Source organism: Pristiophorus japonicus, chromosome 17 (assembly GCF_044704955.1).
Source record: "Pristiophorus japonicus isolate sPriJap1 chromosome 17, sPriJap1.hap1, whole genome shotgun sequence".
Classification (NCBI taxonomy): domain Eukaryota; kingdom Metazoa; phylum Chordata; class Chondrichthyes; family Pristiophoridae; genus Pristiophorus; species Pristiophorus japonicus.
In genome coordinates, this window is record NC_091993.1 from 43,430,599 (window position 1) to 43,447,571 (window position 16,973).

Consider the following 16,973-nt stretch of genomic DNA (forward strand, 5'->3'; position numbering starts at 1 on the left):
CCTCCACAACTCTGAGGTAGAGAATGCCAAAGATTCATGACTCTCAGAAGAAATTCCTCCTCATTTCCATTTTAAATGGGCGACCCTTTATTCTGAAACTATGCCCCCTAGTTCTAGATTCCCCCAGGAGGGGAAACATCCTCTCTGCATCTACTCAGTCAAGCCCTCAGAATCTTATACGTTTCAATAAGATCACCTCTAAGTCTTCTAAATTCTAATGAGTATAGGCCCAACTTGCTCAACCATTCTTCATATGACAACCCCTTCATCTCAGGAATCAACTTGTGAACCTTCTCTGAACTGCCTCCAGTTCAAGTATATCCTCCCTTAAATACGGAGACCAAAACTGTACGCAGTACTCCAGGTACGGTCTTACCAACGCTCTCGCTCTGTACAGTTGTAGCAGGACTTCCCTACTTTTATACTCCATCCCCCTTGCAATAAAGGCCAACATTCCATTTGCCTTCCTGATTACTTGCTGTACCTGCATACTAACTTTGTGTGTTTCATATACAAGGACCCCCAGGTCCCTCTGTACCACTGCATTTGTAATCTCACTCCATTTAAATAATAATTAGCTTTTTTATTTTTCCTACCAAAGTGGGTAACCTCACATTTTCCTGCATTATACTTCATCTGCCAATTTTTTTCCCATTCACTTAGCATATCTATGTCCCTTTGTAGATTATTTGTGTCCTCCTCACAATTTGCTTTCCCAGCTATCTTTGTATCAGCAGCAGATTACACTCGGTCCTTTCATCCAAGTCATTAATATAGATTGTAAATAGTTGAGGCCCCAGCACTGATCCCTGTGGCACCCCACTGGTTACAGTTTGCCAACCTGAAAATGACCCATTTATTCCAGCTCTCTGCTTTCTGTTAGTTAGCCAACCCACTATCCATGCTAATATATTACCCCCAACCCCGTGAGCTTTTATCTTGTGCAGTAACCTTGCATGTGGCACTTTATCGAATGCTTTCTGGAAATCCAAACACATGACATCTACTGGCTCCCTTTTATCCACCTGCTCGTTACATCCTCAAAGAACTCAAGGAAATTTGTCAAACATGATTTCCCTTTCATAAAACCATGCTGACTCTGCTTGACTGCATTATGATTTTCTAAATGACCTGCTACTACTGCCTTAATGATGGACTCCAGCATTTTCCCAATGACAGACGTTAGGATAACTCGACTATAGTTTCCTGCTTTCTGTCTCCCTCCTTTCTTAAATAGGGGCATTACAGTTGCGGTTTTGCAGTCCGCTGGAACCTCTCCAGAATCCAGGGAATTTTGGTAGATTACAACCAGTGCATCCTCTTCTCTTAGGTGATCGCTCATATCGAGGATGACTTGCTTCCACATCAAAAAGGAATGAGTTCACAGGTGTTACAATAAAAGACCTAGTATTCCAGATCCCAAACTACACCCTGAAGGGTGGAAGATGCCTGTGCGTGGATTGTTTTAACGTGTGGTGACCGTTGCACACCAGCCACCACACGGGTTTGACAAAAGCTAGCTCTTGGTCCAGTGACAAGGATTAACCAAGACGACTGGAGACCAGCTCTGCTGCACGGACCTAGAGCGCAGTGTGGGCTGGCCCGTGCTGCCCCTAAGCCCTCGTCTCTTCTGGGCTCCAAACTCATGCCGCTCCTGGGCCCCGACCATAGTGCTCTACAATCTCTCGCTGCTCCTCTGCTGCTTGCCGCCTCTCCTGCTGTACCTGCTTACGCTCCAATCAGCGACCTTGATTTTGGTGACGTCCAATCTAATCGCCCTTCTCCAAGTCGTCGCCCTCCATAAAAGGAGCGGAGATGCGGCGGCCTGGGAGCAGCATGGAGGCATGCCATTTCAGGGAGCAGTGCGAGCTGGTGGAGATCAACGCTGTGGCCATTTCCTCATTCCAGGGCCTAGCCACCGGGTCGGGCTTTTAAAGCGGAGCCTGGCTCATGTGTCGGAGAGAGAGAACAAATGCATCCGTTATCTCTGCAGCTACCTCTTTTAAGACCTTAGGATGCAGCCCATCAAGTTCAGAGGACTTATCCACCTTTAGTCCCATTAGTTTGCCAAGTACTTTTTCTCTAGTGATTGTTTTAAGTTCCCCCCTCTCTACAGCCTCTTGATTACCAATTATTAGGATGCTTTTAATGTCCAATACAATGAAGACCAATACAAAATATTTGTTCAAAGTCTCTGCCATTTACGTTTCCCATTATTAATTCCCCAGTCTCATCCTCTAAGGGACCAATGTTTACTTTAGCTACTCTCTTACTTTTTATATGCCTGTAGAAGCTCTTACTGTTTGTTTTTATATTTCTTGCTAGTTTACTCTCGTAAGCTATCTTCTCTCTCTATCTTTTTTTTTTAGTCGTCCTTTGCTGTAGGGCTGGAAAAGGTTACAGAAGTAGGGAGGGTGAGGCCATGGAGGGATTTGAAAACAAGGATGAGAATTTAAAATTCAAGGTGTTGCTCAAAAGGGAGCCAATGTAGGTCAGGATGATGAGTCAACGGGTCATGGTGCAAGTTAGGAGCTAGGCAGCAGGGTTTCAGTTTATGTCGGTGGAAGATGGAAGTCCGTCCAGGAGTGTGTTGGAATAGTCAAGTCTAGAGGTAATAAAGGCATAGATGAGGGTTTCAGCTGATGAGCTGAGGCAGGGCAGAGTTGGGCAATGTTACGGAAGTGGAAGTAAACAGTTTTAGTGATGGTGTGGATATGTGGTCAAATACAACAACCAGGGTTGCGAACCATCTGATTCAGCCTCAGACAGTTGCCAGGGAGAGGGATGGAGTCGGTCCTTGGATGTTGCTCTTTAACCGCAGTGACTAGAACTTTATGCAGCAATTCGAAGGTGGCCTGACCAGCAAAGTGGCTAGCTTCAGCATGACTGTGGGGATTTTACTCAATTGGTCTGGTGCTATAACCATGCATCCTATTTGCTTTCTTTATTGATCATTGCTTGCCAGTGATCAGTCCAGGTACAAATCGCATCAAGTTCTCTTGGCTGCCTGCTCAGAGGCTTCCTAGCTTGCTCTCATCTACAAATGTAACTGTTTTGCATTGAGAAGGTTAATGCAGGTTATTTACGTTTGCCAAGAACAGGAAGAGTCCCAGTACAGACCCTCGAGACATTCCATGCAATCTCCTCATTATAAGGAGGGCTGTGATATTTGGTCAGTGAGCCCCTGAGTGAGGAGTGCTGCCTTGCACATGTGGCTGAAGCAGCTGTGGGACACAGCTAAATGAGAACTGATAATCAGCCTCTGCCTGCAACTGAGGAAATACCTCCCAGTCTGAGCTCCATTCTCACAGGCTCACTGACTAAATACTACAGCCCTCCTCCACCCGCTCTCCCCCCACCCTAAAAAAACAAATTCACCCCCTCCCCAGGAAAAGAAAGTGGGGCCCAGCGACCCTACCCATGAGCACTATGAATAGGAAAAGACCCTTCTCCCCCCACCCAACTCAATCCTAGGGATCAAGAACACACTGTACGAACATGCCGAAAAACCTTCATGCATCAATGTACATCCTGCAAGCACCACGTCATCAAAACGTGCAATTGCTTCGAAAAATGTGTGCAATACAATAAAAATCAAGAGCCACTGAAATCATGGGAGGTCCAATTTCTAACCCAATGGGATCAAACAAGTCAATAGTCACTTGCTGCAATTGCGAAGCATCATTCATCTCTGGCCGATTTATATAATTAATAAATTAATGCTCACATTTTACCAAGGAAACAAACTAACAATCGAGATTTGCATGTCATTTGATTCCTACATTAGAGAAGCCCTTTGAGACTAAAGATCATAGTGTTAAATATTGAAACATTACCACTTTATCAGTTGCGTCTATAAAGCATCAATTAATTAAACCTATATTTGAACGTGCCTAAACATTTATTCCTGCAAATTCAAACACCCTCAGCAAACAGATTTCTGTAGGTACAAACTGAAATTAATGCCTGTTTCACAGATTTTCCAAAATAAAACTCATTGCGTACCCAAGCTATTTATGTAATGACGAATCCTGCCCAGAAATGGTGCTATGGAAACTTATTTTTATAAGAAATATATTTATTTCATTCTAGGGATGGGCAATAAATGACAACTTTGCCAGCAATGCCCACATCCGGAGAATGAATAGAAAATAAATTCAGATTTATCGACCTACCCTATATAGGTGACTGCCCAGCGCCACCTGCTGGCCGTATTATAAATGAACACTGCTGACATTTAAAGATCTTTTGGGGGAACTGGGAGAGAATAGTATCATAGGAATAACTAAATGATTGATAGATTCATCCGGTTCACTCTAATAGAAGTATTTTTCCTATTTGGCATCCACTGTGCTCCAGCACCTGGACTACATCATCCCACTCTCTTCCACCGCCCCTCACTCCTAAACAAAAAACAGGAATGTGTCCATTTTCTTACAGGGACCCTGCACGCACTCTGCTCCATGTTATTTTATTCCAGGAGTTTACAACAGAAAAATTATAACAGAGGCTAAAGTAGAAGTCATGCCATATTCATGGTTTCCTGAGCGTCAAATCATGATTCACAATTAGCCTGATTCAACACCAATTCTTACAAATTCTAACGCAATAATTCTCATTAATTGTAAGCACTGGAATCCTGTCTTTTTTTTGATGAAGGTGTAAGCCCCCTTATTGTTCCCAGGACACACGTACCGCGAGGCCAGCTCTCAGGTAGTTCCTGTGTTGACTCATCACCTCCGCTGGCAGCCGTTCAACATCCCCCCGGGGTAAAGCCCGACTGCTCAACTCAGCAATAATGAGTCATCCCAAATTCCTGGCCACTCTCTCCTGTGTACCAAGTGCTGCACCAGCTAATCTACTTTTCCCCCAATAAGAACATATTCGTTTTCAAAACTGTCCCTGTAGCGCAATACATTAAGTAAAGAAATACTTGCATTTATATAGCACCTTTCACGACCACCGGACGTCTCAAAGCGCTATACAGCCAATGAAGTACATTTGGAGTGTAGTCACTCTTGTACTGTGGAAAACGCAGCAGCCAATTTGCACACAGCAAACTCCCACAAACAGCAATGTGATAATGACCAGATAATCTGTTTTTTTTGTTATATTGATTGAGGGATAAATATTGGCCAGGACACCGGGGATAACTCCCCTGCTCTTCTTCAAATGGTGCTATGGAATCTTTTACATCCACTTGAGAGCAAGCTGGGCCTCGTTTTAACATCTCTCCGAAAAACGGCACCTCCGACAGTGCAGCACCCTCTCAGCATTGCACTGGATTGTCAACCTAGATGATATCTTTTGTGCTTTAGTCCCTGGAGTGGGTCTTGGACCCACAGCCTTCTGACTCAGATGAGTGTGCTACCCACTGAGCCATAGATGATGAGTAGAGGAATTGATCTAATCATGTTTTGTTGTTTCCTGTCTAATGCTCTTTTGGTGACCAAAATGCGACACGATAGGGTCTGTTGGTAGCACTCTTCTTCTGAATCAGACTAAGGACGAGAGTACATAATCTACATTGCCATTTCGATGCTGTGCAACCTGCTGCATTGAGGCATTAAGCCAGGGCCCCCCTGCCTGCTCAGGGGGACTTGCCATGACACTATTTGAAGAGCGAGTTCTCCTGGTGCACTGGCCTTCATTCCTTCCTCAACCAAAGCCACCAAAAAAGATTTGTGGAAGAATAAGCAAATTAATGAATATATGCTGACTGAAAGCTGGATAGTGGAGGAAGTGCATCCGGGAGGGCGCTGAGCACCTAGAATCTCATCGCTGAGAGCGTGCAGAAACAAAGCGCAAGCAGCGGAAGGAGCGTGCGGCAAACTAGACTCCCCACCCACCCTTTCCTTCAACCACTGTCTGCCCCACCTGTGACAGAGACTGTAATTCCCGTATTGGACTGTTCAGTCACCTAAGAACTCATTTTTAGAGTGGAAGCAAGTCTTCCTCGATTTCGAGGGACTGCCTATGATGATGAGATATAAAAGATCATAGAATGGTACGGCACTGAAGGCGGCCATTCTGCCCATCGTGCCTATGCTGGCTCTTTGGAAGAGCTATCCAATCAGTCCCACCCCCTGCTCTTTCCCCATAGCCCTGTAAATGTTTTCCCCTCAATTTTCTTTTGATTATTACTGTTGAATCTGCTTCCACCACTTTTTCAGGCAGCGAGTTCCAGAACATAACTCGCTGCGTAAAAAAATATTTCCACATGTTGCCTCTGGTTCTTTCGCCAATCAACTTAAATCTGTGTCCCCTGGTTACCAACCCTTCTGCCAGTGGAAACAGTTTCTCCTTATTTACTCTATCAAAACCAGTCATGATTTTGAACACTGCTATCAAATCTCCTCTTCATCATCTCTGCTCCAAGGAGAACAACCCCTGTCTCTCCACATAACTGAAGTCCCTCATCGCTGGTACCATTCTAGTAAATCTCTCTTGCCCTCTCTCCAAGGCCTTGACACCCTTCCTAAAGTCTGGTGGCCAGGATTGAACACAATACTTCAGCTGAAGCTTAACCAGTGTTTTATAAAGGTTTAGCATAACTTCCTGCTTTTGTACTCTGTGCCTCTGTTTATAAAGCCAAGGATCCCATGTGCTGTTTTTTTTTAAAAACAACCTTCTCAACTTGTCCTGCCACCTTCAAAAATGTATGTACCGACCGACCGAACAAGGTCTCTTTGTTCCTGCACCCCCTTTAAAATGGTACCATTTAGATCATATTGCCTCTTCTCATTCTACCTACCAAAATGTATCACTTCACACTTCTCTGCGTAAAATTTTATCTATGTGCTGCCCATTTTACTAATCTGCTTATTTCCTGCTGAAGTCTGTTGCTTTCCTCAATTTTTTACGACATATCCGAATTTCGTATCATCTGCAAACTTTAAAATAATGCCCAGTATAAGTCAATAATATATATCAAAAAGTGCAGTGGTCCTTATACCAACTCCTGGCGTACATCACTGTATCCTGCCCTCCAGTCTGATAACCATTCACCACTACTCTTTGCTTTCTGTCTCTTAGCCAATTTTGTATCCATGCTACCACGGTCCCTTTAATCCCACGGGCATTAATTTTGCTAACAAGTCCATTGTGGTACTATGTCAAACATCTTTTGAAAGTCCATATACGGAACATCAACCACACTACCCTCATCAACACTCTCAGCTACCTCAAAGAACGCAACCAAGTTAGTCAAACAAGATTTGACTTTAACAAATCCGTGCTGAATTTCATTTATTAGTCCATACTTTTCAAAATGACAATTCATTTTGTCCTGGATTATTGCCTCAAAGTTTGTCCATTACCTCCTGCCACTTTTACAATATTGTGTACAACGCTCCTACATTACAACAGTGACTACAATTCAAAGGTACTTCCTTGGCTGTAAACATAGAAAATAGGTGCAGGAGTAGGCCATTCAGCCCTTCGAGCCTGCACCACAAGCATTTTGGGGAGTCCTGAGGTCATGAAAGGCACGATATAAATGCAAGTCTTTCTGTCTTTAACTTTGAGCATCTCTCCTACATAAAGCCACTGTTCCTCTGATGATGATTCCAGGGTAATTCTGTAACTGAAAGCTCTACATTTAGAAGGAAAGACTCTCAGAGCTGAACTTGTTTTTATTAGAGATAAGCTTGAGGGCATGGTAAAGTCTGAAGGATCAGGTAAGATAGTATCAATTTAAGCAGCACAAATAATCACATTTACTGATAGTCAAACAATAGCCTATTTACCATCTAGCTTAGACGAATAGTGAATGGTGCAGGTGACATTAGAATACGTGGGTAAAAAAAAAAACACATAGCCCCAATTTTATCCTAAGCCGCCCAGTGGGATCTCCGTTTTACACCCGATTTTACTCTTTATTAACTTCATTGTGTAAAATTGGACAGGGTATAAAACAGGCGGCTGAACCGACGGGAAGGGGAAGATTAAAATCGGGGCTCTTGTTCTTTGACTAAACAATAGAATGATTTACCCAGAATGAGTGCAGCTCTCAGCCTTGCGAAAGACCTTTGTGAACTAATGGATTGAGATTCAAGGTGTAGACAAAGCTCAAATGTCAACCATTCTCAGTCATTCCATGTATTAGATTCGCTTTTAAATTTCATTAGATTTCTAAATAAACATTCAGTGTTATCTATTTATAATCACAGTCATTTGTTGGCGGAACATAGGGCTGAAATAGTACTTGACTGGAGGCAATGCAGTTCTAATAGTTATCTACTAATTTTCAAGCGGTCTTTATATTCTCAGACATGTCAGTCTTTCATTGCCAGACAAAATGCTCACCGGTCATGGAACTTTCTGATGTAGATAGCTGCTCTCGGAGTTTCTCCACATCGTCTGGATGAACCTGATCATACAAGGTGCTTCCAAACCATTCCGACTGTGGGTGGTTTAAAACAGGTGTAACAGAGTCTGAAACATAGATGACTCTCCCAGTCTCCGATGCAGCTACAAAAAGGAATCCATCTGCTGCCTCCAAAATAAGATGCTTCAACTCCTTGAAAGAGAAGGAAAAATGTGTGTTAAAATGCAGAAAGATAAAACATTCCACAATACCTAGTTGGTTGTATAATTCCAACCATTTCTGTTATAACCCACCATAAACTACTAATTTATTCTCGATCATACACAGATTAGAGAATCACTAGACTGATCTCTGGGATGAGGGGGTTGTCCTATGAGGAGAGATTGAGTAGAATGAGCCTATACTCTCTGGAGCTTAGAAGAATGAGAGGTGATTTCATTGAAACATATAAAATTGTGAAGAGGTTTTGACAGAGTAGATGCCGAGAGGCTGTTTCCCCGGGCTGGAGAGTGTACACCCAGGGGGCACAGTCTCAGGATAAGGGGGGCAGTCATTTAGGACTGAGATGAGAACAAATTTCTTTGCTCAGAGGGTTGTGAATCTTTGGAATTCTCTACCCCAGGGGGGCTGTGGATACTCAGTCATTGAGCATATTCAAGATTGAGAATGAATGATTCTTGGGCACTAAGGGAATCAAGTGAAAAGGGGATAGGGCGAGAAAGTGGAGTTGATGTAGAAGATCAGCCATGATCTTATTGAATAGCGGTGCAGGCTCAAGGGGCCATGAGCAATGTTCCCTTTAAATTATTTTTGGTGTGCGGCCCCGGCTCACAAAGTGCCGCGGATGTGTGCTTTCTCCTATTTGAAAGCTGGTGAGCTATCTGTGCTGGAGCTGCAGAGTGCCACGCACCCACACAACTGAAAGGGAATGTTGGCCGTATGACCTACTCCTGCTCCAATTTCTTATGTTCTTGTATTGAAGACACGTTTCAATAGATTTCACATGTCCTTAAACAAAAGCTGCAATTCAAGTCCTCAATTTCTCCAATTGTGTAGAGCTTTTTAATCCCCAAATTATATGCTTGTCACACGATGCTCAAATCCAGCAAGTACCTCACAGGCCACATTTTCTGACGGTCCCTTTAAAACAAAGCTGCAATGTACAAGCAACTCCTGTGGTAGGAATTGGTGGGGATGGTGTACACCAGGCATTCAGTGTAACCCTGTTGAAACACATGGGGGAAAAAAATCAACTTGCTAAAGATCCTTCTTTTCCCAAACACAATTGGAAAAATATTAACTACAAAAATGCATATCCTTTCAAGATCTTCAGAATCAGCCGTCAGATACAAGTGGCTTAATGTGAGTAGGGTTCAGAATCTCGTGGATCTTTAGCAGGAGCAACTTTCCAGGCATAACAAATCTAAGTAAATATATGTTTGTCTTCAAGACTAAACGCTTCTGAATTTTTGCCCCTTTTTGTGGAGGTGGAGAGTGAACAATCAATTACAAGTTTGATAGTTACAAGTTTTAGTCTGCTCGTGATCATGTGCACTTTTACCAGAGCTCCTACATTTAGTGGTGCAAGTGAAGGCTCTTTTTTTTTCAAATTCATCTGATGCAGATTTTATTAAGTAAAAATGCTGCACAAATAAGAGTTTGCATAACCATGGTAATATCACAAAATATCCCAATGGTAGTTTGGTATTGTTTAATGGAAAACTACATTCCAGTTCTAACCATTAATGCGGAAGTTTACATGAATTTCTGGTTTTATGTCACAGATCAAGGTAAGGAGGTTATTCAAGACTTTTTCCTTGTGCTGCTCATAATTTGCCACAATGATCAATTTTCTCATGGGTGTCTGTCTACTTCAGTTGCTGAATTCCCATGTGAGCCAAGTGCAGCATTTTCCTTCGCTTTAAATTACCTTTCTCTCTGTAGACACAACTGCTCAATCTCAGCCTGAGCTTCCTCTTTTGCTTGCTTCAATCTACGGTTCTTTCACTTGCAGGCCTCGGCCACTTTCTTGGCCGCCCGTTTCTCAGCCTGCAGCAGCTGCTGAATGCCCTGTGACTGACTCGCCATTGCCCGCTCTTCCTGCGCTCTTTGATGCAAGTCAGCTCCAAGGTGACAGGCCGAGCAATGGATCATTTGAACCAAGGCACTTCCAACTTGGTAAGCCGGGACGGTCTGCAGTATCGCAGGGCACAATCGATTAATAAGCCAAGCTGCTGATTAACAAAATCTGGAAGCATGCAGCTATCACTGGAGGCCAGGACTCTTCCCACTCGGCTCCAGAAAGCACTACAATATCCCAAGCAGGGTGGTCCTCACATTGAAACGCAGCAAGAAGCCTACCAACCAGTGCTCTGTGGTGGTAAGCTGCATCAGTTCCACTGGGGGTCCTGAAGCCTTGCTTCTTGCTAATGTCTGCCCAGGTACACTCAACTTCTACTCATTAAGATGGTAATTTTAATACTTTAACATGCCCCCTTGGGTGCAAAATGTACACTCCAAGGCCCCCAATAAGATGGATCATCTGCATTGTAGGAACTTTTTTCCATTGCTCAAAAGAGCTTCTTCTACATAACATCTTAATGGACAAACACCAGATCACAATGTTCTTGAAAAAATTAGAGACAATCTTCCATTTAAGACATTTTGTGACATCAACATGTCGGAGGTGCCCCCTATGTGGCAATGTCGCTCCTGCCCAAAATATAACGATCTCCACTGGTGCATCTTTCTCAAAAGCACTTTTTAAATTAATTTTGTCCCACCTGTAAAATCAGAGTAGCAAACAGATATCTAAAGGATGTGCTTTCAAAAATGACAACCCTACAAGATAGGCAATCTTTCATACCACTGAAGGCCGATAAAATGGCCCTCAGAACCAAAATTAAGGCATGTGCAGAGAAACAGGAATTCCAGCACCAACCTGCCAAGTCCCCATACCTGCCAAGTCCATACAATGTGTGGTGAAGATATTTACAATCCCATTTCAAGAACACCTACTAAGGAGCAATGGAACAACTTTTCATGGACCCTTTGGACTTCCTATTGCTAGATTGTAGCAAATTATGCATTTAACAAGTCACATGGTATACAATGCACCTATTCAGTGATGCCCTTTACCCTGGCACCAGGGAGGCAACACACTATGCAGGATTCACGTCGGTGGTTGCAGAAGCTCCCGTCTATCCTCCTGACTATCAAATACCCTATGATTTCTGCATTTCTACACTTTGCAGTGCACACATCCCCGCCCCATGCAGTAATTTGCTCCACAGTGCCATGGATGTGCCCTGGACAGCACACCCAAGGTGTCGCCCCTTCACCGGTATCAGTGCTGAAAACCGGTTTGTGACTATCACACTCCCAAAGGATTTCTGCACTGCCCATCTCTTCCTACCCTGCCAGATGGCTATCCATATTATTCTCCTAAATTCTCTGTAGCTGCAGGGTGACCACCTCCTGGAATGTGCATTTCAGGAAATTCTCTGCCTCCCGTCTGCCCTGCAGTGACCCCAGCCGCTCCTCAAGCTCGGAAACCCTGAGCCCGAGTTCGAACAACTGGAGGAACTCCCGGAACACGTGGTTATCCAGGAGTTCCCACATGGCACAGGAATTGGAGGCAACAGGTCTCAGCTGTCCCATCATTTTGACAAAAAGTTTATCTACTTACGATATGGAAATCTCATAGTTTATAAGTTGTGGATTCAAGCCCCACTCCAGCCCTTCAGCCTGTAATCTAAGCAGACCACCTCAGTGCAGTACTGAGGGAGGGCTGCATTGTTGAAGGTGATGGGTTTCAGATCAAACATTAAACCAAGCTCCATCAGCCTGTTCAGGTAGACATAAAAAATTCCGTTATACAATTCAAGGAAGAGCAGAGTATTCTCCCAATGTCATGGCCAACATTCGTCCACCAGAAAACAGGTTAACTCGTCACTCAACTCACTAGTAATCAGACCTTGCCATGCATAAATGGTTAAAAGCACTTGCATTCACAACAGCGACTGCCTTTGAAAAATAATTCATTGGTTGGGAAACTTGATAAGGTGCTATATAAAAGCAAGTTCCTACTTTCAATTCCCTGGAGCAAAATTCTCCAGAATCAGCATATTCAGACTCTGAGATACCCTGACCAACAACACATTGAAAAGTCTTGCCACCTGATCCTGTGGCATTGGGTCAATGAAACCTGGCATTTCATTATCATCTTCACCAGACTTGAGCTCCAATTTGTTCTCCAGAGGTGGGGGAGAGGGGATAGGGAATCTACATTGCAATTTCCTCAGAAACAACAGTTTTAAGGTGGGGTGCAAGAACAGAGAGACTGGAGGTGTTTGTGCACAAAACTTTAAAGGTGACAGAACAGGTTAACAAAGCAATTATTAAAGCAAATGGGATCCTGGGCTTTATAAATAAGAGGCATGGGGTGCAAAAGCCAATAAGTTATGCTAAACCTATATAAAGCACTAGTTTGGCCTCAGCTGGAGTATTCTGGGCATCACACATTAGGAATAATGTGAAGGCTTTGGAGAGGGTACAAAAGAGATTTACTACAATGGATCCAGGGATGAGGAATTACGGTTACTTGGAGAAACTGGGATTGTTCCCTTAGAGCAGAGAAGATTTGATAGAGGTGCTTAAAATCACGAAGGATTTAGATACGAGTGAATGAAGAGAAATGGTTTCCAGTGGTTGAAGGATCAATAATCAGAGGGCACAGATTTGGCAAAAGAACCAGAGGAAACATGAGGAAAAACTTTGTTAGGATTTGGAATGCGCAGAAAGGGTGGCGCAAACAGATTCAACAGCAACTTTAAAAGGGAATTGGATAAATAATTGAAGGAAAAAAAATTGCAGGGATATGGGGAAAGAGTGGGGAGTGGGACTAACTGGATTGCTCCTCGAAAAAGTTGCCGCAGATGTGATGGGCCGAATGGCTTCCTTCTGTGCGGTACTATTCTATGATTCCAACCTGTGGAACAGTTCAAGTCAGAAGTTCCTGAGAGGCTGCACCAGTGGCTAGGTTAGCAGGATTTTCTGAATTGTGGAAGTGAGCTGATCAAACCTCAAACAGAAATAGCTAAAATTCAGGGGGGGGGAGGGGGGGGGGGGCATCTGAGTCCATGCCTTCTCAAGAATGGATGCCAGGAGTTAAAAGGACATGGAACGGACCATAGAAACGACAGGTGGCATAAGTGACCCATAGTAACGCTCAACATGTCCGACCAAAGCAGGCATTACATTTTGGTTGTAAGAATAAGGAGGCAACACACTGCTAGGATAATAGTCTAAATGAGGTCGAGGAGCAAAGGGATGTAGGGGTATAGATATACAAATATACAAAGAAGCAAACTAAGCACTGGGGTTTGTTTCTAGAAGGAAAGTTATGTTACACCACACTTGGGAGTACTGTGCACAGTTCTGGTTTCCATTATAAATAGATATGGAGGCACTGGAGAAGGTGCAAAAAATATTTACAAGGATGATACCAGAACTGAGAGGTTATACCTATTAGGAAACACTAAAGAGGCCGGGTCTCTTTTCTTTAGGAGAGAGAAGACTGAGGGGTGACCTGATAGAGGTTTCTAATTAGTGGTTTGATAGGGTAGATGTAGAGAACTTGTTTCCATTTGTGGAAGACACCAAAACTAGGGACCATAATCACTAATAAATAAAGTAATTCGGGAGAAACTTCTTTAGCCAGAGAATGGTGAGGTTGTCGAACTCGCTACTACAAGGGAGTAGCTGGGACGAGTAGCAAAGATACATTTAAAGGGAAGTTTGATAAACACGAAGGAGCAAGGATAGGGTTAGATGAAGAGGGATTGGAGAAGGCTCATGTGGAGCATGAATACAGGCATAGACCAGTTGAGCCGAATGGCCTGTTTCTGTACTGTAGACTCTATGTAATGGATGAGCATAGCATCACTTGCCAAACCACTGTGGAACTCACCTTTAGAATGGATTGCGCTCAGAGATGCCTAACACGTTATAAAGTGATAGAAAAAAAGAACTTGCATTTACATAGCGCCTTTCACGACCTCAGGACGTCCCAAAGCAGTTTACAGCCCAACAAATTACTTTTGAAGTAATGTGGCAGCCAATTTGCAAACAGCAAGGTCCCACAATCAACAATGAAAGAATGGTCAGATAATCTATTTTAGTGATGTTGGTTGAGAGATAAATGCTATCCAGGACACAGGGGAGGGAAAGTCCCCTACTCCTCTTCAAATAGCGCCATGGGATCTTTTACATTCATCTGAGAGAGCAGACGGGGCTTCGGTTTAACGTTTGATATGACAGTGCAGCCACCATCAGTATTGCACCGAAGTGTTAGCTGGATTATGTGCGCCTGTCCCTGGAATGGGACTTGAACCCACAGCCTTCTGACTCAGAGGCAAGAGTGCTGCCAACTGAGCCATAGCGGACAGGTGTAAAAAATGCTACAAACTATGCTTCACCAACAGAAACGGTCTTCCCAAAAGTGCACTGTGCCAGCAGAGACCATAAACAGTTTGGAGAGCCAGTCCCCCAAAGTAGTAGCCATTCTCAAACCTTCTGTTTGCTGGCACTGGTGGAACATTTTGTTTTCCACCGAGATGTCCTGCTACTAGCCAGCTGGAGACTCCCATGATCCTGGGTTCAAGACAAAAAAGGTCTCAACCAACTTGTCTAGAGAACCAGTTGAGGAGACTGCATAAGTTAGATCCCAACTCGAGCAGCAGGAGCCAATTTTAAGCACTAACAGCGAATTCAAAGACATTGCAGTGGGCGTGATTAGTATGGAAGTGTGAAGGTGATGATATACAGTGTTAACTGCTTCATGGCTGGGACAAAGCGAAGATAGGAATAAGCTGGTTGTGTGAATGGAATTTCTGACTTCTTTCAGGATGCCTTTCCCCCTGCAATGTAAAGCCCAGGCAGACATTGCAAGTACAGACACTGCCATGTACAGCGGCATCGAAGAAAATAACTGACCGCTGGGGAGTGAGAGTGCACTTTAGAATTTAACAGAGTTAAGTACAATGCCATGCGTGACCATTATAAGATATATATTTCTTTGAAAAAGCTTTAAAAATGACAATGATGAGATGAAAATCATGAATGAGCACATATATTGAAATATTATATTGGAAATTCCAATGTGAGCTCCATTAGTCCCTGCCCCCTTTTTCCTAACATATACACACAGGAAATTTTCATTGGGCGCCACCATTCATGAGGGTTTTACCAAGTTAAAATGCTTAGCTTGCATTTGGACTCTCTCTCATTGCCCAGTCCAAGTGATATCAATAGTTAGCCAAGCCAAATCAATTATAGCAAGGCCACATTATGGCAATGAGTGAAGAATAACTTGTCCAAAGTTATCAAAGACCAAATAGGACAGAAATGCATTAATTACCACTTCTTTATTTTACAAATCTCTACAACACAATTAGCAACACCACAAAGGTAGATATTGACGATTACAGTAAAGAAAATGATATTTAATATCAATCAATAGAATCTAAATCACAGGCGCAAGATTAACTGAAGTGCTTCACAATATCTCAACATTAGCTAGATTTTAAGTATAAGTTATAAGGGTCAAGATTACGGAGGACATATCAAAGTTAAACTTATTCAACAGGTATTAAGGATGTCCCTCGACTCAAACTCTTCCTTCAGAGTTGGTTGACTGCTGACACTGAGCTGTTCTGCCATCCTCTGGGATGCTCAGACCTCACCGCTGGGGACACCTGCAGCATGGTCAGTGACTTCTTTCTGTGGTTGTCATCTTCTCCCTCAGCTTATTTTTCTGCACTGTTTTACTGCACTTTTCTCCGCGTTTAGAGACTAAACTCAACACCTGTGATGAACTTTACAGGATCTTTATTTTTGTTTGATTAAAAAATAAACCATTCTTAACCATCCAGCTCTCTCTAAGAGCTGTTTAATCAAAGCTCGCTTTAAGCATTTAAAGATACCTTAAGCTCACTGCAACTCTCTGTAAAACCTTGCTCCATCTTTGCCCAAACCACATAGAAGTTGCCTAGCAATGACTTTGCATACTTTAGTGATCCTAAAGGAAATTCCACTACGGGACATGACCAGTAAAAATCATCCACTCAAATCACTTAGACCTTTTTGCAAGATGTCATTCAATTGGACAGACACACATCAGAAACTAGAACTGCTCGTATCCCATTAGTTTCACAAAGGACAGGCCTTCTATTAAGTGTTTCCCTGCCATTGGTGGGCCACACAAATCATGATAAAGGAGACTCCTTTCCTGACATCGTCAGGGTTCTCTCGAGGGCTGTTAAGCCATCTATCCAAGCACATTGGCACATCAGTCAGGGTGTTGGTCTGCTTCTCTGTCAGATCCTGTTCACGGACCGCAGCAGAGTTTTAATGAGAAATACGTGCTGCCCTAGCACGTTTAGCAGTACTCAGGATATCCCGGCATGCATGGATTTCCCTTCTAACTTTCCCCAAATGCCTGCAGTGTGTTCAGGGTGAATACTTCTCCTACAAGATGAAGAATATTTTTTACTGAACCAGTTTGAATTGATGACAAAGAATACCAAATAATTAAACAGCAGAAGCCAAAATAAATGTGAGATAGAATACATGGAGAAACTAA

At 43.2% G+C, this 16,973-nt stretch overlaps 1 protein-coding gene and 1 pseudogene across 9 annotated transcripts in view; both read right to left on the reverse strand.

The window, feature by feature from the left end:
- The window catches only part of arnt2 (aryl-hydrocarbon receptor nuclear translocator 2), a 576,442-nt gene that overhangs the window by 471,926 nt on the left and 87,543 nt on the right, over nucleotides 1-16,973 (reverse strand). For all 9 annotated transcript variants that reach the window (XR_011587457.1, XR_011587456.1, XM_070858690.1 and 6 more), the window contains one exon: nucleotides 8,308-8,521. Coding sequence is in view for 7 of the 9 variants with exons in the window: in XM_070858690.1 (XP_070714791.1) it covers nucleotides 8,308-8,521 (214 nt within the window). In the remaining 2 variants the exon portion in view is untranslated. The remainder of the gene's footprint in view (nucleotides 1-8,307; nucleotides 8,522-16,973) is intronic.
- On the reverse strand, nucleotides 10,065-10,417 carry LOC139228168 (V-type proton ATPase subunit G 1 pseudogene; annotated as a pseudogene).